The following is a 21,837-nucleotide window of genomic DNA, read 5'->3' as shown; positions in this document are numbered from 1 at the left end:
TACTTCAGAATAACATATAGCTTTTAAATTTCCATCTTTCCTGGAGGCAGGTTAAATTTTGCATGGCAATTGCCAGCTCTTTACCAAACCCCTGGTTCCCCTTCTTTCTGGTCACACAGTTAGACTACCTTTCCATGAGACTAGTTCTAGCCACTAAAACGTGGGCAGAGGTCATGTGTGTCACCTCTTGGCCAAGACTCTTAAGAAGCAGGTGTGCCTCTTCCACACTCTCCCCTTTCTGCTTGCTGGGTGTAAGTGGTAAAGGGGCCCATCCAATGGAGGAAACATAAATGGAAGTTGAGGTTCTCTGAAATTCTATGTGGAAGAAAATTGCCCACCAATTAGGAAGACTCCCATTGGCCTGCCATGTGAACAGAAACCTCTGCTGTGTTTGACCCATTATACATTTGGTGGTCTTTTTGGTACAGGTGCCAGGCCTACACTACTTAATGCAACCAATATTTTATGTTTTAGAGCATTACATCACATGACTGTCAAAATTCTGGGCCTTCATTCTGGAAAATATAAGAGGGACTAGTGGAAAGGGAAGGGAAGCAAGAAGAAATTATAATGTGAATAACTACAAACATTTACTGCATATGTAACCATGTGTCAAACCTTGTTTTAGATACATTACACATACTGTCTCATTTAATTTCATTTATTCCTCATAACAACTTTAGAAAATAGTGCTATTATTATCCTCACTATCATTATTCCTCAGATGTGGAAACTGAAGCAGAGGTGTAGTACTCAGGAAGCCATGATTCAAATCTGTTGACTCCATAGCCCAGGCTCTGGTTGAGCGTCCACTACTGTGTACTAGGCACTTTGTACAATTTTATCTTTACAACACCTTGTAAAATAGGCTTTATTATCCCCATTTTAAAGATGAGTACATTTTAAGGTTCGACAAAGATAAATAAGGTGTCTAAGCTTACACAACTAGACAGATTCAGATTCAGGCCGAGTGGCTCTCAAGCTCATTCTCTTTCCATCAGATCATTAAGATCAGAATCTAGATCGAGGGGAGAGGTCATTGGGACTAAGTTTCCCTCCATTTCTGGGCCCCAGGGTTCTCAGAAGTTGATCTGTTAGCTCTGTGACCATGGAACCACTGCAGTCATCACTCTTTGTCAGCTTTGGAGACACTGGGATTTCCACCAGCACGGCTCCTGAGTAGAAATGAAGGGGGTGGGGGGTGGGGGGAGAAGCCGTTTCTGTCTGTCCTCATACTTGGCTTTTTAACCTGGATGACCCATCCTCTCTTTTCATCTCTCTCTTGGCCCTTCAAGGGCTAGTTGACACGTCAAGCAATCCCTCAAGACCAAGCCCCACCCCTTCTCCCTCCTGACTTAAGCTGAGGATTACTGGCATATCTAGGGAAAATGGTCAGGGCTGGAGGCTCACGTGGGACAAGATGGTGGCATCATGTAACCTCCTGACCTATGCTATGAACCCAAATGGCCAAGGCCACCTTGGGACAAAAGAGCCACAGTCTTGTATTCATCCATACAATCAGTAGACATGTGTGGTTGAGAAGAAGCACTGAGGCCCCTGGAGAAGCTGGAGCTCCTCTGCAACATGGAGCAGCTGGGCCACAGTGGGGACTGCAGAGCAATGGCAAGTCTTGTCTAAATACCTGCCCAATCATGTCACCCTGCTCTTTCAGTTGCCCTTAGGATTAAGACTACTCATTACTGTGGCCTACAGGACCCTACGGGGCTCTTGCCTACCCCTGTAACCCCATTCATTTCACTGTGCCACCCCTCCATATGCTCTGAAGCTCAAAAAGTGATTATTTTATGTCTAACCCCATGAGGACAGAATTCACATCTTTTTACTCATTGTTTTATGATGCACTTAGCCTATTTCCCTGACATAGATGGTGCTCAGTCAGTATTGGTGGGTTTGTTGGCTGGTCGGTCGGTTGGTTGGCTGAATGAATAACTGACTGAAAAGTCAAGATTCTAGCAACGAAGTTAGGTCAGTGCTAGAGCAGATCACTTCTGTGATTGCAGCCCGAGCCCTTATTTTCCCCGTGGTTGGGGTGGCATAGAGAGACGGGGTACAAGTCAGGCCCTGATGTTAAAGGTTAACAACAAGGGCGTCCATCAAAGTCTCACCAACAGACGTACCAATTAAAGCAAGTTTCACTGATTCAAATGGATTTTAGAAAGGGGTATGAAATAAATTCAACAAATGAACATAAGAAATGAAATTTCACTAAATATGTAGCCTTAAAATGACTCAGGGGCTTCCCTAGTGGCGCAGTGGTTGAGAGTCCGCCTGCCGATGCAGGGGACACAGGTTCGTGCCCCGGTCCGGGAAGATCCCACATGCCGTGGAGCGGCTGGGCCTGTGAGCCATGGCCACTGAGCTAGCGCGTCTGGAGCCTGTGGTCTGCAACAGGAGAGGCCAAAACAGTGAGAGGCCCGCATACCGCAAAAAAAAAAAAAAAAAAAAAAAAAAAAAAGACTCAGGAACACCACCAATTCGATTTTTCAGTTCCCTCCCTTTTGCAGTGATGGTACAAGCCAGGGTCAGGCAAACGAGGTAGGCATCCTAAGGGAAATAATTTTGCCCTGTTGCCAACAGGATGCCAGGATGTCTAGAGAGGTTTTGTGAGGCAGCCTTGGTCAAGGCTAACTGCCAAGTAGCATCGGGCCACAACCCTCGGTGGAGGAAAGGTTATCTCATTTCTGATAGGACTGGATACGTGGCAGTTTTCATTTTGGTTCTTTCCTTATTATGGTAGATTTCCCACCATAGTTTCACTCAGGAGGGACTTTGAACATGGCGTAACCTGGAGGGCGTAAGGAAGGGCAGAGCTGGTAAGGATAAATTAAGTGCAGCCCAAGAGGCCCCTATGTAAATAAGGAAATAGTTCCCAGATAACAAAGGGAGAAAGCTGACGCAGGATTTAACGAGGGAGTGATAATGAACTCACAGCACATGTGAACTGAGCTTGGTGACCAGCCGGTGGTCAATTATGGGTTCATTGCTAAAGCAAACGCATAAATACAAAACTATCTTTTAACTGTAGAATTGAAAGATTAAGTACAAAAGATGCTGTTTACAAGGAAGCAGGTTTTTGCTGTATTTTCCTGTGCTTGTTCACTATCAGCAGTATTAACTGGCCTTTGCTTGGATCCTCAGCCTGAAAGGTGAACAACTGTTATGTAAAAGACCTGCACTGGAAGCCCCAGACTCTGCATGATAGATTGGAAGATCTATCACAGATTCAATGGGTTTCGCTCTTGACAAAGTTCACTCTTAACACAGGTATTTTCACATTTATTATCTTCAGCTCCTACTGTCTCCTGCTTCCTAAGAAATTCTGCTATCTGAAAAAGTTTATTTTGAATGCTTCCACTTTTTTAGAGCCAATATCGATTAGCCAGGAGGAAATTATTTTTGAAGCTTAACCATAGAAGTTTATTTGGGGGGAAACAAATAGAATGAGGGAGCCAGTAATAAAATAAAAAATAAATAAACCATATTAGAAGTAGAAGAGGGAATTGTTTGAAATTACACAGCAGGCTGTAGATGCCAAATTTTGTCTACTGAGACAGGGGAGAGCCTGGGAGTCCCATCTTGATAGATAGGCTTGTCACGGCTGAGACAAATCAAGCAGAATGGGTGGTTGTGAGCTCAGGTAGCACAGAGTCAGGGTTCTCACCTGGATGCTCAGGAGAATCATGTGGGGGCTTTTAAACCCACAGAGCTCAAGCTCTACCCCCAGAGATTCAGATTTCCTTCTTCTGGGGTAGGGCAGCAGCATTATTCAAAAGCTCCCCGGGTGAGTCCATTGTGAGCTAAAACTGGGAACTTGGGAAGCCCTGGGCAAAGAACGGAGGCTACAGGTGAGGAAGGTAAGGGAGATAGAGCACATGTGGTGGGGCACAGACTCTCCGTTCGGCTCAGAAACCGGCAGAACAGTAGACCACTGTAACCGTTCAGTTTTTCTCCAAGCTACTTATGTAGTGATTAGCGTTTGTGAAGCTGTTGGACTTACACCATGTTTCCACTTTTAGATGATGCCTCTAAAAACTGCTAAGCTTACATTAAGTCCATTTTATAATAGTCATATTTTGTATTATCCACAACCTCTTCTCCTCAACGCCCTAGTGAATTGAGAGGCGACCCTGGCACACTCCTGTTCACTTACTTTGATTCCTTGTAATCCATAGCCGGGGGGTGGGGGCGGGGCAGGAGGGCCAGGCAAGCCTTTCTGCCCAGTATCACCCTGTTAGAAGACAGAGAGAAATCGGAGAGAAGGTTAAGGAGATTTAGAAAGAAACAACAGACTACTGCTCTCAGCTACATTCTCACTTCAGCCTGATGAAGACCTACATCCACGCTGCCCATATTGATATAAAGTAGTGTTTTCACAAAAATTTTAAGCCACAGAATCCTTTGCAAAAATTTTACATGTAATCCCGCTGTAAAGAGATAAGGCAGAGCTGCTTGGCGTAAGCAGAAGCGTTGGACCTGTAGCCTCATCTGCTTGGGCTCCTCCAAGCTGCTCTACCATCAACCCCTAGAACACCAGGGGTTCGAATACCACTCATACATAATTCTATGTAGACTTCGCTGTGTTGCTCCATTTCAATATGGCGTATTAATTCACAGGGGTTGCAGTTAAAGATTCAGCAGTTATTGATGTGGATCAGAGTTGAATTCTTAAGAAAAGATGTAAATGAAGCAAAATGTGCGTCATTTCTCAGTATGTGTTCCTTACAGCTTAGGTTGACCCCATGTTTCTTGAGGAAAGACTTTTGTGGTCAAATAAGATTGGAAAATGTTCTACACCATGGTATGAATATATTAAAGTCTCAAGAAATCCCACAATAGAAAGATTAGTTTAACTTTGTTTATCCCAGAAGTTCCCAAATTAACATTTTGGGGAAACAAATTTTGAGAAATCCTGAGTTAATAAAAGTTACTGTATAAGTCAGTCTTTTTCTTCCAATATGGGAAAAAGCTTTATTTTTTTCTGATTGTAAGAGGAACTCATTGGGAAAAAAAAAAGTAGAAAAAGAAATAAAACTGACAATGAAGAAAAAAAATAGACCCATCATTGCATCACCCAGCGATAACAACTACTAACATCTTGGAGGGCTCTTTATCCATATAAAGGGATCTGTAAGGTTAGGAAATAGCCCACTGTCAAAATGGAGTTGATGGACAAAAATGGATAAACTAAGAATCTTGGTAATTCTAGGGTCCTCAGTCACATCTTTGACTCATAAAGCCCTTTCGTCTCTGATAATGGGATTCTAATTCACTTCTGTGCATTTTGAATGTAAATATACGTGTTTGACATTTGAATTTGTGACGGGTGGCTCGCTGAAACCTGTTTGCCCTGTGAACATGCCTGATACATTACCTCCCTTTTTATTTATTTATTTTATTACCTCCCTTTTTGAACAAATCAAAAGAATATTTGTTAAGCAAATGAATGGACAATTGAAACAGGGCTCCTCAACCTCAGCATAATTAACATTTTGAGCTGGATAATTCTTCATCATGGGAGGCTGTCCTGTGCATTGTAGGGCGTTGTTCAGCAGCATCCTTGGCGTCTACTCACTAGATGCCAGTAGCACTCCTTCCCCAGTGTGACGTAACAACCCAAAATGACACTGCCAAATGTCCCCCTGGGGTGGAGAGGGGAGGACAAAATCTCCCTCATTGAGAAACACTGGATTAAGAGAATAAAAGGATAAATAATCACCAAATTGGAGACGACAAAAGGAAGAGAAATAGAAGTGAGAGCAAAGGGAACCAAAGGAAGTTCCTCTCACCTTCCCAGGGGACAATAAATTAGGCCCTTGCACTGGGGACAGAGTGGACTACGTGCACAGCACACAATAGATCCATCAGCTGGTGTCCTGTTAAAAGGCGACCTGAGGCACCTCTGGCCAAAGTAAACACGTGCTTCTTAATGATGGCACAGGCTCTAAGGAACCTGGCAATATTTTGAGCACTTTGCAATCACTTTTTAAAAAGACATTAACTTTCTAATTTCTTTGGGGGAAGCGAATGGCTTTATAAACCTAAATGTTCTATTTTACTGAAAGTTCACATGATATGAAAAAATAAGACTCTTCATCAACAATCAAGAGAAAACTAAGTCAGCGTCAGAATGAGCACTTCCTATGCATTGTCATGTGGTACCTGACCCTCACCCAGAGCACAGACCTGAGGACTCACCTTTGGCCCTTGGGTTCCTATGCCCCGAGGCCCAGGGGGGCCTGGAGGGCCTCTGGCACCAGACTCTCCCTGAAAAGACACAATGAATGACGTTATTGATTAAAAGAAACTTTACGTTGTATAATATTTCATATAAAATTTCATATTTCATATTAAAATATTTCATACGAATTTTCATATTCAGAAATATATTTTAAAATCCCAAACCCTTGAATTTGACTAAGATGATAATCGAGCCCTTTCTTCCATATCACTTTTCTATACTTGGTCAAGGGAGTGTTATCCCTCTTCGTTTTCATTTCTTATTGCCATTTATCAAGCCAACCGATACGGGTTCATTTCAGAGCGATAAAGTCAATTAACTTCTTGGCAACCTTAATATATACTTTTCAGAACTCCCTTCTCAGGAATTTGGAAAAGTAATTACTGCCATTGTGAAGAGAGGGAGAAAGAAGAGACAAGAATAAAAAACAAGGGTTAAGAGATATAACCCTCTCCTGAGCTGGTTGCTCTCATGTCTTTATGCAACTTGGGTTGGGGATTGGCTGTAGGATACTCCTGCCCCTAGAGTGGTTATGACTGCAGGGTGGGTTCTCTAAAGGCTTTTAGATTCGCCAGTGCATGACAGTTTCATAATAGGCAACTATCACCAGCAAGTTGGTGGGGCCTGACTGGCGTGCGTCAGGCCCTGTGATTACACCTATTTGAGATGGGAATGATGGGAAGAAGCAGAGAAATGAAAATCTCTTTATTAACCACCTTCTGTGTCCCCAGCACTGTGATCTGCGTGTTCATATATGAGACTTGATATAATTTAGTATTCACAAGAATCCTGTATGACAATGACTAACTTACCTAACTTCTCTGAACCTCTGTAAATTCATCAGATACACAGAAAATCATATCTACCTTTCATGGAGATGACAGTGGAGGCAGACAAAGAATGCCATGCTTCTGCCACCATGTCTAGCACAGAGCAGGTGCTTAGTAAGTCTTAACTCCCCACCCCACCTGGTTTTTTACAGAGGGGACGAAAGTTTGCCCAAAGCTGCACAGCTATTGAGAGGCATGGCTAGGAGGATGTGGAGAAATAGGAACCCTTGGGTGTTGCTGGTACAGCCACTTTGGAAAACAGTTTAGCAGTTTCTTAAAAAGTTCAACATAATTTTACCATTTGATCAAGTAATTTCACTCCTAGGTATACACCCAAAGAAAATGAAAACATATGTCAGCACAAAGACTTACATATGAATGCTCTTCACAGAATTATTCATAATAGCACAAAACTGGGAACAACCAAAATGTCCATCAACTGCTAAATGGATAGACAAAATGTGGTATATTCAGCAATAAAAAGGAGTGAACTATAGCTACATGCTACAACATGGATGAACCTCAAAAACTATTCTTAATGAAATAAATCAAATATTTGAGACTACATATTGTTTGAGTCCATGTACATGAAATGTCCAGAAAAGGCAAATCGATAGAAAATAAGTCAGTGGTTGCCTGGGGCCAGGAATAGGAACTAAGAAGGGGGATTAACTGTAACTGGGCACGAGGGATCTTGTTGGGATGAAAATGTCCTAAAACGGATTTGTGATGATGGCTGTCCAACGTGGTAAATATACTAAAAAAAAATCGTTGAATTCTACACTTAAAATAGGTGAATTCTATGATAAGTAAAATATGCCTCAATAAAGTTATAAAGAAAAAAAAAGGCCAGAATCAGGATCTTGCTGTGATTTATGTCATAGAGTGTTCTGCCTATGTTTTCCTCTAAGAGTTTGATAGTGTCTGGCCTTACATTTAGGTCTTTAATCCATTTTGAGTTTATTTTTGTGTATGGTGTTAGGGAGTGTTATAATCTCATACTTTTACATGTACCTGTCCAGTTTTCCCAGCACCACTTACTGAAGAGGCTGTCCTTTCTCCACTGTACATTCCTGCCTCCTTTATCAAAGATAAGGTGACCATATGTGCGTGGGTTTATCTCTGGGCCTTCTATACTGTTCCATTGATCTGTCTTTCTGTTTTTGTGCCAGTACCATACTGTCTTGATTACTGTAGCTTTGTAGTATAGTCTGAAGTCAGGGAGCCTGATTCCTCCAGCTGCGTTTTTCGTTCTCAAGATTGCTTTGGCTATTCGGGGTCTTTTGTGTTTCCATACAAATTATGAAATTTTTTGTTCTAGTTCTGTGAAAAATGCCAGTGGTAGTTTGATAGGGATTGCATTGAATCTGTAGATTGCTTTGGGTAGTAGAGTCATTTTCACAATGTTGGTTCTTCCTGTCCAAGAACATGGTATGTCTCTCCATCTATTTGTATCATCTTTAATTTCTTTCATCAGTGTCTTATAATTTTCTGCATACAGGTCTTTTGTCTCCTTAGGTAGGTTTATTCCTAGATATTTTATTCTTTTTGTTGCAATGGTAGATGGGAGTATTTTCTTGATTTCACTTTCACATTTTTCGTCATTAGTGTATAGGACGCCAGAGATTTCTGTGCATTAATTTTGTATCCTGCTACTTTACCAAATTCATTGATTAGCTCTAGTAGTTCTCTGATAGCATCTTTAGGATTCTCTATGTATAGTATCAAGTCATCTGCAAAGAGTGACAGCTTTACTTCTTCTTTTCCGATTTGGATTCCTCTTATTTCCTTTTCTTCTCTGATTGCTGTGGCTAAAACTTCCAAAACTATGTTGAATAAGAGTGGTGAGAGTGGGCAACCTTGTCTTGTTCCTGATCTTAGTGGAAATGCTTTCAGTTTTTCACTATTGAGGACGATGTTGGCTGTGGGTTTGTCATATATGGCCTTCATTATGTTGAGGAAAGTTCCCTCTATGCCTCCTTTCTGCAGCGTTTATATCATAAATGGGTGCTGAATTTTGTCAGAAGCTTTCTCTGCATCTATTGAGATGACCATATGGTTTTTCTCCTTCAGTTTGTTAATAGGGTGTATCACATTGATTGATTTGCGTATATTGAAGAATCCTTGCATTCCTGGAATAAACCCCACCTGATCATGGTGTATGATCCTCTTAATGTGCTGTTGGATTCTGTTTGCTAGTATTTTGTTGAGGATTTTTGCATCTATGTTCACCAGTGATATTGGCCTGTAGTTTTCTTTCTTTTTGACATCCTTGTCTGGTTTTGGTATCAGGGTGATTGTGGCCTCGTAGAATGAGTTTGAGAGTGTTCCTCCCTCTGCTATATTTTGGAAGAGTTTGAGAAGGATAGGTGTTAGTTCTTCTCTAAATGTTTGATAGAATTCACCTGTGAAGCCATCTGGTCCTGGGCTTTTGTTTGTTGGAAGATTTTTTATTTTATTATTATTATTTTTTTTTTGCAGTGTGCGGGTCTCTCACTATCGTGGCCTCTCCTGTTGCAGAGCACAGGTGCCGGATGCGCAGGCTCAGCGGCCATGGCTCACGGGCCCAGCCACTCCGCGGCACGTGGGATCTTCCTGGACTGGGGCACGAACCTGCATCCCCTGTATCGGCAGGTGGACTCTCAACCGCTGCGCCACCAGGGAGCCCTAATAGTTTTTATTTTAAAGTCTATTTTGTCTGATATGAGAATTGCTACTCCAGCTTTCTTTTGGTTTCCAGTTGCATGGAATATCTTTTTCCATCCCCTCACTTTCAGTCTGTATGTGTCTCTAGGTCTGAAGTGGGTCTCTTGTAGACAGCATATATATGGGTTTTGTTTTTGTATCCATTCAGCCAGTCTGTGTCTTTTGGTTGGCGCATTTAATCCATTTACATTTAAGGTTGTTATTGATATGTATGTTCCTATTCCCATTTTCTTAATTGTTTTGGGTTTGTTATTGTAGGTCTTTTCCTTCTCTTGTGTTTCTTGCGTAGAGAAGGTCCTTTAGCATTTGTTGTAAAGCTGGTTTGGTGGTGCTGAACTCTTTCAGCTTTTGCTGAAAAGGTTTTAAATTTCTCCATCAAATCTGAATGAGATCCTTGCTGGGTAGAGTAATCTTGGTTGTAGGTTTTTCTCCTTCATCACTTTAAATATGTCCTGCCACTCCCTTCTGGCTTGCAGAGTTTCTGCTGAAAGATCGGCTGTTAACCTTATGGGGATTCCCTTGTGTGTTATTTGTTGTTTTTCCCTTGCTGCTTTTAATAATTTTTCTTTGTATTTAATTTTTGACAGTTTGATTAATATGTGTCTTGGCGTGTTTCTCCTTGGATTTACCCTGTATGGGACTCTCTGTGCTTCCTGGACTTGATTAACTATTTCCTTTCCCATATTAGGGAAGTTTTCAAGTATAATCTCTTCAAATATTTTCTCAGTCCCTTTCTTTTTCTCTTCTTCTTCTGGAACTCCTTTAGACAAAATTCAGCACCCATTTATGATATAAACCCTGCAGAAAGTAGGCATAGAGGGAACTTTCCTCAACATAATGAAGGCCTATAATTCGAATGTTGGTGCGTTTAATGTTGTCCGAGAGGTCTCTGAGACTGTCCTCAGTTCTTTTCATTCTTTTTTCTTTATTCTGCTCTGCAGTAGTTATTTCCACTATTTTATCTTCCAGGTCACTTATCCGTTCTTCTGCCTCAGTTATTCTGCTATTGATCCCTTCTAGAGTATTTTTAATTTCATTTATTGTGTTGTTCATCCTTGCTTGTTTCATCTTTAGTTCTTCTAGGTCCTTGTTAAATGTTTCTTGCATTTTGTCTATTCTATTTCCAAGATTTTGGATCATCTTTACTATCATTATTCTGAATTCTTTTTCAGGTAGACTGCCTATTTCCTCTTCATTTGTTAGGTATGGTGGGTTTTTATCTTGCTCCTTCATCTGCTGTGTGTTTTTCTGTCTTCTCATTTTGCTTTTCTTACTGTGTTTGGGGTCTCCTTTTTGCAGGCTGCAGGTTTGTAGTTCCTGTTGTTTTTGGTGTCTGTCCCCCATGGCTAAAGTTGGTTCAGTGGGTTGTGAAGGCTTCCTGGTGGAGGGGACTAGTGCTTGTGTTCTGGTGGAAGAGGCTGGATCTTGTCTTTCTGATGGGCACGTCCACGTCTGGTGGTGTGTTTTGGGGTGTCTGTGGCCTTATTATGATTTTAGGCAGCCTCTCTGCTAATGGGTGGGGTTGTGTTGCTAGTTGTTTGGCATAGGGTGTCCAGCACTGTAGCTTGCTGGTCGTTGAGTGAAGCTGGGTGCTGGTGTTGAGATGGAGATCCCTGGGAGATTTTCACCATTTGATATTACGTGGAGCTGGGAGGTCTCTTGTGGACCAGTGTCCTGAAGTTGGCTCTCCCACCTCAGAGGCACAGCAATGACTGCTGGCTGCAGCACCAAGAGCCTTTCATCCACATGGCTCAGAATAAAAGGGAGAAAAAGTAGAAAGAAAGAAAAAAGAGGATAAAAGAAAATAAAATAAAGTAAGATAAAATAAAATAAAGTTATTAAAATAATTATTAAGAAAAAAAATTTTTTTAAGTAAAAAAAAAAAAAAAAGGACGGATAGGACCCTAGGACAAATGGTGAAAGCAAAGCTATACAGACAAAATCTCACACAGAAGCATACACATACACACTCACAAAAAGAGGAAAAGGGGAAAAAATAATAAATCTTGCTCTCAAAGTCCACCTCCTCAATTTGGGATGATTCGTTGTCTATTCAGGTATTCCACGGATGGGGTACATCAAGTTGATTGTGGAGCTTTAATCCGCTGCTTCTGAGGCTGCTGGGAGAAATTTCCCTTTCTCTTCTTTGTTCTCACAGCTCTCGGGGCTCAGCTTTGCATTTGGTCCCGCCTCTGCGTGTAGGTCGCTGGAGGGTGTCTGTTCTTCGCTCAGACAGGACGAGGTTAAAGGAGCAGCTGATTCGGGGACTCTGGCTCACTCAGGCCGGGGGGAGGGAGGGGTACGGAGTGCAGGCGAGCCTGTGGTGGCAGAAGCCGGCGTGACGTTGTACCAGCCTGAGGCGCGCCGTGCGTTCTCCAGGGGAAGTTGTCCCTGGATCCCGGGACCCTGGCAGTGGCGGGATGCACAGGCTCCCCGGAAGGGAGTTGTAGAGAGTGAACTGTGCTCGCACACAGGCTTCTTGGTAGCAGCAGCAGCAGCCTTAGTGTCTCATGCCCGTCTCTGGTGTCCGCGCTGTTAGCCGCAGCTCACGCCCGTCTCTGGAGCTCCCTTAAACAGCGCTCTTAATCCCCTCTCCTTGCGCACCAGGAAACAAAGAGGGAAGAAAAAGTTTCTTGTCTCTTCGGCGGGTCCAGAGTTTTCCTGGACTCCCTCCCGGCTAGCCGTGGTGCGTTAACCCCTTTTGGCTGTGTTCACGCCGCCAGTCCTCTCCCTGCGCTCTGACCAAAGCCCGAGCCTCAGCTCCCAGCCCCGCCCACCCCGCGGGTGAGCAGACAAGCCTCTCGGGCTGGTGAGTGATGGTCGGCCCCAATCCTCTGTGCAGGAATCTCTCCGCTTTGCCCTCCGCACCCCTGTGGCTGTGCTCTCCTCCGCGGCTCCGAAGTTCCCCCTCCGCCATCCGCAGTCTCTGCCCGCGAAGGGGTTTCCTAGTGTGTGGAAACCTTTCCTCCTTCACAGCTCCTTCCCACTGGTGCAGGTCCCGTCCCTATTCTTTTGTCTCTGTTTATTCTTTTTTCTTTTTCCCTACCCAGGTACGTGGGGAGTTTCTTGCCTTTTGGGAGGTCTGAGGTCTTCTGCCAGCATTCAGTAGGTGTTCTGTTGGAGCTGCTCCACGTGTAGATGTGTTTCTCATGTATCTGTGGGGAGGAAGGTGATCTCCGTGTCTTACTCTTCCACCATCTTCCCCGCCGTCTTCTAATTATCTCTTTAACACCTCTCTCCTTCTGACTGCCAAGTTTTAGTGACCCCAAGTTTCTCCCAGCTTAAATGATCACTCCTATCTTAAAGATTTCCAAGTAGAGAACATGAACTTGTCCTATATTATATACATTTCTATTATCTCTTCTTTCTTGAGTACTTCTGAGGTAGCTTTAAAAGGAGTATCTATAAATTCACCAGGTGAAGGTCTCCAATTATACCTTACTGTTTCACACACTTGCTCCATTTTCTCTCTTATTCAGTTCGCCCAACCGTCACCCTTCAGGAGTGTCTGAAGGCTAAATGCAATAGAATAGCTGCCTCTGGGGACACCTTATTGGCCTCTGTATATTTGAACCTTGGCCAGTGAGCTTTAAGGGTGTGATCCATGTCAACTGTGGTACTGCAGTGTCTACTTCAAACAAGCTATCCATCCTTTTCTATGTAATTGTTGACATATAACTATGTTTTACCTATCAAAGTTGTCTTTTGTAATCTCTTGATCTATGTTAATGTAACCTGATATATGCTTTTATGAATCTGATAGACTTTAAACCAAGACTTAACACATTCTGCAAGTGTTAGAGTTGGTCAGTAACAGGTTTTAGGGTGGTTCCTTGGTGTTTATGGATCATACTTTTCAGTAGATGGGAATATCAAGCCCTGAATGAGCTGTGTAAGTCCACAGAGATAGTGTCCCTCCACTATGGTGGGTTCTTGAAAATGTATAGTGTCTTTTGTTCCACGGGCCATGCATCCATGCTAGACCACAACAAGGTGAATGAGTACAAGAGGACCGTGGTCAGGACTCATTTCATCCCTTGATAACTCTGGTTTTGCTACAGTGCAGCACCAATGGTACCTAAGACGTGCATTTACTATGATATTTTTCAGATATGTAGTTTTATTGTCTGTGGATAGAGTGACATTCACAAATAAGATTTTACAATAGGTACTTGCATAGCTGGACTTCGCTTCCCATGTAGGATCCAAGGTTATTGGAGCCTGCAGAGGGAGCCCTTGCATTAGGAGATAATGAACAGACCTGAAAGCACATTCTGGAGTTGCCATTTTTAACTTTGTCCATCAATTTCGTAAGACCAGAAGTCTTATAAATCCTACCCCTACCCTCTCATTTCCACTCCCTCAAAAAAAGAATAACTATTTAGATTGCCTACAGATTCCTCTTGGCCCACAAAAGGGATTCTGGATGGGAGATACTCCTTTCAATTTCATAGAAAATGGCCAAGTTTAGGACTTTCTGCAGTGCTTGCATATATGAACTTAGCAAATGATTCAGTAAAGGTTTTACCTAGACCATAACCCTGCAGTGTGCTTAGTTTCAACCTCATTAAAATCATACATAATCTTATGATGGCCCTAGTAATCATTCATTGAACATTTTACATTTTAAAAGAAAGAAAAGAAGAAAAAGAAAGCAAAGGCACTATCACATGCATTCATTTTCTCTTTGGCAAATATTTGCTTTGGTTAATATTAAAATGATTATAATTAATTTTTAATAAAAATTCATAATTAAAATTTATTTTTTATCATGTGGCAGAAGCATTTTAGCCATTATCTTATCTGAACTTCTTAACATCAACTTACTGCATAAGGAAACTGAGGCCTAAGAGGATACATGATTTGCCAAAAACCATGCAGCTGGAAGCAATTCAAATCCAGGTCTGACTCCAGAGTCCGTCTCCCAGCTTGGTGTTGGCTGGAGCTAGACGCAAGATGACAACTTCTCCCCAGACTTGTTTCCAGCTGCCATTTAATGCAAAGACCATGGCTATGTGGCTGTGAAAGTCCTTTTCCTACATTGAGTCAATCACACTCTCTGAAAAAGAAGAAAGAAAACATCCTGATTGTAAGATTCCCAAGAGGCCCACACAAGCTACACAAGTACCCAGCTGTCTAAGGCTTCCCTTTCCCTTTACCTCTATTGCCATTCCTCAGTTTTGTGGTTTTTCCCGATGTTTCAATTGGTTTCATTCCAGATCTCCTAGCTACACAAATTCTTACTCTCTTTTTATCCATACTGCAAATATACTTCATTTGGCATAGTAATGCATACCCCAACTACTACTACTACTACTACTACTTTAGTGTGTTAGAGTTCATAAAAATGTTTTGTAGACATTATTCCATTCACTTCGCAGAATAACCCTTTGATGTAGGCTTATTATCCCAAGTCACAGATGAGGAGGCTAAGTCTGAGGGAGATTAAATGACTTGCTGAGGTTACAGAGCTAATATGTGGTAAAGGTTTCAAGTGGACCAGTGTTAAGGAAATAGTTTGTTATACCTTTTATGTTTTATAAGATTTAAATATAGGGCTTCCCCGGTGGTGCAGTGGTTGAGAGTACGCCTGCCGATGCAGGGGACATGGGTTTGTGCCCCGGTCCGGGAAGATCCCACATGCCGCGGAGCGGCTGGGCCCATGAGCCATGGCTGCTGAGCCTGCGCGTCCGGAGCCTGTGCTCCGCAACGGGAGAGGTCACAACAGTGAGAGGGCCCGCGTACCGCAAAAAAAAAAAGATTTAAATATAATATTTGAGAAGATAGTACTCTTAGAGATAAGACAGCCCGTTAGACTTTCTCCCCCTACGTATATTAATAAAGCTTTAATCACCATTTCTCCCTTTATTTGTGCCAGTTAAGTCTCTGTCACTCTATGAGAGGGCTGTGGAAGCAGGTTACAGTTGTTCTAAAAGTGATTTCATGCTTTTCTACTTTGGGACAATAAAAAGCAAATTGAATTCACTGTGAAAATAATTAGCCTCTCAAGGATTTTCCCCAAAAAATGTTACTCTGAAGAGCCACTAAATGATGAAACCAAGGAATGACTGAGTTTTAAAATAAGGTAGAAGAAGTCAAAGTGATGATTAGCAGTTGCTTAATGTTTCTTTCTGGCTTTTAAATAAAATTAAGGTATAACTACTAAGGCTCCAACTACCCCAAATATAAGCACCACTCTGGACTGAATTATGTAATGAGTATATGTAATGGTTTGGTGACTCCTGAATACCTCACTTTTGGTTGCCAGGATGTCAATGGAAATTTTAGAGGCCTTCTTCTAAGCTTATGGACAGACAACCCAGATATTGATAATGTGTATTATTTATAGACTGGCCATTGTCATACAACTCAGTTGCTTTTCACTGACACCCTTTAAGATGAAAAGGGAGACAGTAACAATTACCAGCCCACTTCTCAGGGGGATGGGGAAACAAGAAGGTGCTAGAAAACAAAAACTCAGGTTGCTATAACATTTCCTTTAATGTGCTTTCCCAGCTTTAAATTTCAAAATATTTAAAATAATTTCAATTCTTCAAATCAATTTCTCTCCTAGAACTTTAATATTGACCCCAAAGCAACAGTATCTTAAATGATAACTTAAAAACTTGCTTTAGGATTTGGGAGGATTTGTTATTGATTGTTTCTTCCTTTTCTCAAAATCAACTCATCAAAGATGAGCAAATGATTCCCCTGTACCAAGAATCTCACTGGAAAGGGACACTCTTTCTTATTTAGTTGAGTTAGAAATCTCAAAAATAGAAACGTTGACAGCGCCCTTAATGTCAGGGAGAAGAGAAGGCTCTCTTGTACGGATATTCAATATAATTTTCCACTGGGGGAAAGTTCCTCCAGTCTGCATGATTAAAAATAAAAATGTGTTGATGGTGATGTGGGTGTTGAATGATAAGAGGATTTAGTGTGCATCGTTAAGGCTGAAGGGAAGGTATGTATGCACTCTGGGGGAGAGAAATGCAGAGCTAGGAAAACAGCAAGGAGAGATGAAAGCAGTACTGAAAATTATAAGGTAGACTACATTCCAACTCTGATTTCAGAGATCATGCATGGAACTGAATTGGGGAGTAACTTTGAAAAGTCACCTAGTCAAGTGACCTTTTCTGGCATCTAAAGGTCAAATTGCCTGGTATTTAAACTTGATATGGCTCTGGCTTTAATTAGTCCTGTTTTCAAGCTGATTATCCTGCTTGTAGCAATTTTGCAGTCATATTATAAAAGGTGGGTTTCTTCAACTCCAATTTGGAATCGTGGACCCTCAACTTTACTAGCATTAAGTCTGTATCCTAGGCCAGCCCTCCTTGTCAGACACAGTTCAAAATGGAGTTCCTTATCCAGTCTGTCTGCCAGTGGAATCCACAAATTCCTAATGCATCTCTGTGAATCGCTCCTCTGTTCCACCACTGCCTGTTGGTGGTGTGTGCACATATGTGAGCCATTGCAGAGAACAGAGGGGCGATTCAGATGCTGGGAACGTTTTTAGAATAATGATACTCAGTGGAATTTCACATAGACTTCCATTTTAATTTATGAGTATGGGTCACCTTTGTCAAATAAAGCATGTATTTATAATAGTCAAACATTTAAAGCTTTTGGAAAATGTTTAACTCTTTGGGTTTTAGGTTTATGCTTCTGCTTAATGTTTACATAATTTAAGTTTTGACAATGGAAAAACTAGAACGGAAAGAGAAACAATCTAACTGTACACTAAACAGTGCCGGGGTAGTTGGAAAATGGACAGTATTGAAGACCGAGCATCTGTAGATCAGGACAAGTCATTCTACCTGCTCTGATTTATTCATGCACTTAGTTTTTCATTCATTCATCCATATTTATAGACTCCCTCTCACACTCAACACAATATAGTATCAACACTGTTTATATTGTAAAGGGGCAAGTTGTTCAATCTCTCTGGCTCTTGATTTCCTTATCTATAAAATAAGAGAGTTGTTAAAAATGCCATGAGCTTCTGGAAATATTTAGGTAACATATAATATTTAGGTAGTATACAATCATGGTAACAACAATAACAACCCAACAAGCCGTTTCTGCCCAGACTTTATTCCAACCACTTTATGGTTAAAAGGTCCCTTGAGGGCTCCAAAGCCAGCTTAAAGTTCCTCTTTGCAAGAACTGGCCTAAGCTCTACTGCCGCAAAGCTTTGGGGAAGGCCTTGGCTTTCTCTGTGATGAGCTAGCACACCGATGGAGGCTGAAAGAGCTGGAAGAGGTGCCTGGCAAGATGCTCCTGCCCTTCTGGAGCTCAGGAGAGCCACTCCTTGTAGTTCTCTTCCAGGAGGCCAGGAATAAACTCTCACCCTCAGAGATGTCAGTGAATCAGCCCTGGGGTGATTCACTAGCCTATGGGGGTGAAACTACAGAAGCAAAGATTTATCTGGGCTTCTCAAAGAGAGATGAGATTTATATAATGATGGTCCCCAAATCACAAAGCATCCTTCTAGTCTTTCTGGGCCCAGTAGAGAAATGGCAGCAGTGTTAGGTAGAATCTTTGAGCTTGCCCTCCCCATCGTCGTGCAGACGATTTGGGTCTAGGGTTCAGGGAACTGGATGAGCACTTCCAACTTAGCAAAAAAACCCTGAATTGTCAGTTCCTCTTTCTGGCATGTTTCCAAAGTAGATTTTAGGGACTTCCCTGGTGGTCCAGTGGTTAAGACTCCACGCTTCCCCTGCAGGGGGCATGGGTTGCATCCCTGGTCAGGGAACTAAGATCCCGCATGCCCTGGGGTGCGGCCAAAAAACTAAAAAAAAAAAAAAAAAAAAAAAAGATTTTAAAACTGTATCTACTATCTCCTTGGAAATTGTAATTTTTACAAGAATTTTAGAAATCTCTCAGAAGCCCTTGTCAAAATTTGGATTACATTCATTCAAGGGAAGTGTATAGAGAAGTACTGTAACCACTGATGTCATCATGGAATTCTTCCACTTGGAAAAAAGCCATGGAGTGCCACAAGGGTGCAAGATGTCAGGGACTTTTTTTATATGTTTTGAAACATAGAAGCTTTGATTCTAATGTCTGTGTCAAATGCTAAACACATGTGACCTTAACTAAATATCGCAAAACCCACCATAAATTAATCGTCAACCTTAACGGTTTCCTCATTTCAAAACACATTTGTTTTGTAAGTTAATGCCCTAAGGCCAATATTTTAAGGTGACAACACAGAATTTAAATAAGAAACATGTCTGATATATGTCTATACAATTACACACACGTGTGTGTGCATGCACCAAACCCACACATTTCCATGCACTTACAATTTCTCTGCCATTTTAAGAAAAAATGGAAGAAGGGGAATTTTGCACACATTTGAGTCCTGTGCTTTTGCTACCATTGGCAACCTTAGGTTTTTTGAGAGTCTCACCTCCACTTTACCAAACCAAAAGGACAAAGTTAAGTGGAATTAGACTTTTCCAAATATTTCCCTTTCTTTACCAGCTTCTGTGGGGCTGTGTGTGCTTGTATGTGTGTCCAAAAGTTTTCTTCAGGAAAAAAAAAAAATGAAAAAGGGTCCATAAAGTCTCTAAGCCTTCTATAAAAGAAGAGAGGTGATTTTGAAAGTTATTAAAAGCTGGTGTTTGCTTTTGGAATTTCCTTTATTTTCAAGTTTATGATCCACAGGTTCTTTGATTCTAAGACTAGCTTGCACTCTTGACATCTCCTTCCAGGGCTAGAGAGGGCCAGGGTAATGCATTTTCCCAGCATCCACAGGAAGGGGCGACAGAGAGGAGGAGAAGGCAGCGGGATGGAGGCAGGTCCTCGCTTGTGTTCCCATCTCCCCTCAGTAGACGTGAGCTGGAGGCTACTGCTTCCACTCAGCCTCCTGTGTGAGTTAGCAGAGGGAATATGAGTTTCACTTAAGACATCTTCTGGCAACATGCTGACTGTTAACAACAATAGAAAATAGGCAGGATAAAATTTTGAAAGAACATTTTTTTTTCCTGTGATTTTTCCCCTTAAAATGTGTATGAAAAAAATACAAGGGACTTTTAGAGGGAAATGATAAACGAACTCATTTAGTAAATGTTTAGTCTGCATGTTAAATAACCTGACATGGTGCAACATGCACAAGAGTCAAATTTTTAAGTGCTCACTCTCTGTGCTTAAGTGCCCATCTTTATTATTACTGCTAAATGTAAAGCAGTAATGCAATGGTATAATTTAATATAATACAATGTATACTTATATAAAATATTTATAATAATCTACTCCGTGGAAATGTAAATGGTTGCATGCTTCCATTGGAATACAAATGCATTCCAGTATATTTAACACAGGCCTTCTTTTGAACAGGAATAAGCTTCTAGTTCCATAACTAAAGGAATGTTTAGTGTAAAAACAAAAGTTTTTACCAGTGTTTTGCTCAACAGAAAGTAATGCGGTTTACATAGTGAAGTTCCTCTTTCTATTTTTAAATTTTAACATTTTGACAGACACTTTGCCTTAAAGATAAAAGAATATTTCAATCCCCAAATTCAAATGAGGATCAGATTCTGTCCTGAGTCAGACAAGCCAGAACCTTGACAAAAGCTCCTAGGGTGTCTGTCCTCAGCACAGCCTACTCAGCACTTTTAGACACGTCTCCCTGACCTTCCTGATTACCCTGACATGCAGAGATGGGCAGGAATCAAGATCTCCTTTAGAGATGAATTGAGTGCGATGGGTCTCCAGTCTTTCATTCTACCTGGGAGAGGCCAAAAGGGTACTTGCCGCACTGTACAGAAGCAGTATCAAGGTGTCAACACTCCCAAGTGCTGGGGCAGAGGCCAAAAACTCAAGACAAAAAGTTGACATCAGGCACTTACAACCTCTTTCTCTAATGACCTGGAAGCATTTGAAAAACTAAGTGAGTAGGTATATTTCTAAGGAGAATTTCACTCTGTAGGGTAACACTGATTATTCATTTTCCATTCATTCAACATGTTATAGAGTTCCTACTGGGTAGCACATCTAGTTCTGGTACCAAGAATTCAGTACGACAAAGAGCCGGCCTGCAGGAAAATTTATACTCTTGTGAAGTATGCAGAGCAGTAGATAAGCAAGATGATTTCAGAAATGCTGCGTGCTATGGAAGAAACATACTGGGGGACGTGACAGTGATGGGGGTGGGGAGAGAGGATTGCCTTTTGTATGGCGGACAGGGAGGCAAGATTTGAGACCTGAAGAAGGAGCTCTCCTGACAAAGCCGAGGTCTGGAAGCAGGAATGAGCTGAAGGAGGGCAGGCCAGTGTGGCTAGAGGTGGGCAGCAAGGGAGCAAGGGGCGGGAGTGGCAGCCAAGTTGTGAAGGGCCCCGGAGGCCACGGAAAGTGCTTGGAGTTTGTTCTCTGTACAAAGAGAAGCCATTAGAGAGCTTTTTTGAGAAGGAAAGGGATGTGATCTGATTTATGGTTTTAAAAGATCAATTTGCCTGCTAGGTAATAGAAGGGCAGAGGTGGAAGAGGGAAGACCAGTGAAGAGGTTTGAATAGCCCAGGTGAGAGCTAATGGTGGGCTGCCTGATGGAAGCAGCCAGAAGCAAGATATATTTTGAAGGTAGAACTGACGGGGTTTACCATAGGCCTACACGGGGAGGGAAGAGAGGGAAATGAAGGACCAAGAATGACTCAGGTATCGTGGCATGAGCAAAGGGTGCTTGGTAGCACCATTTCCAGGCTTATGGAGTGAAAATCAAAGGCTTTATTTTGGATGTTAGGTTAGAGTTGTCTGTGAGAAATCTAAGAGGAGATGTATGGTAAGAAACTAGACGTGTGAAAGCAGGGCTTAGGGGAGGGAAGATAGAAACTTGGAGGCCATCAGTGTGCAGATAGTGGTTAAAGCCATGGTATTGAATGAGAGCACTTAGGCAGGGGCATGGCCAGAGAGGGGAGGGATCTGAACCAAAGTCTGTTCTTGGTGCAGGAAGACAAGGCAGCAAAGGAATGTGAGGGTTGCTACCAAAAACCATAAAGTTAATCTACATGTTCAAGTGAGTACAAGGTCCAGGAAGTCCAT

The 21,837-nt window shown here is 41.9% G+C and overlaps 2 protein-coding genes across 7 annotated transcripts in view; one reads left to right on the top strand and one right to left on the bottom strand.

Moving 5' to 3' along the window:
• MIOS (meiosis regulator for oocyte development) overlaps nt 1-21,837 on the top strand; it is a 238,446-nt gene that overhangs the window by 75,372 nt on the left and 141,237 nt on the right. The window contains exon 1 of one of the 6 annotated variants that reach the window (XM_082846447.1): nt 2,478-3,285. The exons of the other annotated variants lie outside the window; for them this stretch is intronic. The gene's annotated coding sequence lies outside the window, so the exon portion shown is untranslated. Of the gene's footprint in view, nt 1-2,477; nt 3,286-21,837 lie in introns of those variants that run through there. 6 annotated transcript variants of the gene reach the window in all.
• The window catches only part of COL28A1 (collagen type XXVIII alpha 1 chain), a 159,537-nt gene that overhangs the window by 55,362 nt on the left and 82,338 nt on the right, over nt 1-21,837 (bottom strand). The window contains 2 exon segments of the mRNA XM_082846829.1: nt 4,172-4,249; nt 6,217-6,285. Of these exon segments, the coding sequence (XP_082702955.1) occupies nt 4,172-4,249; nt 6,217-6,285 (147 nt within the window).

Source organism: Leucopleurus acutus, assembly GCF_964270905.1.
Source record: "Leucopleurus acutus genome assembly, chromosome: 9".
NCBI lineage: Eukaryota > Metazoa > Chordata > Mammalia > Artiodactyla > Delphinidae > Leucopleurus > Leucopleurus acutus.
This window is presented reverse-complemented; position numbering and strand designations above follow the sequence as displayed.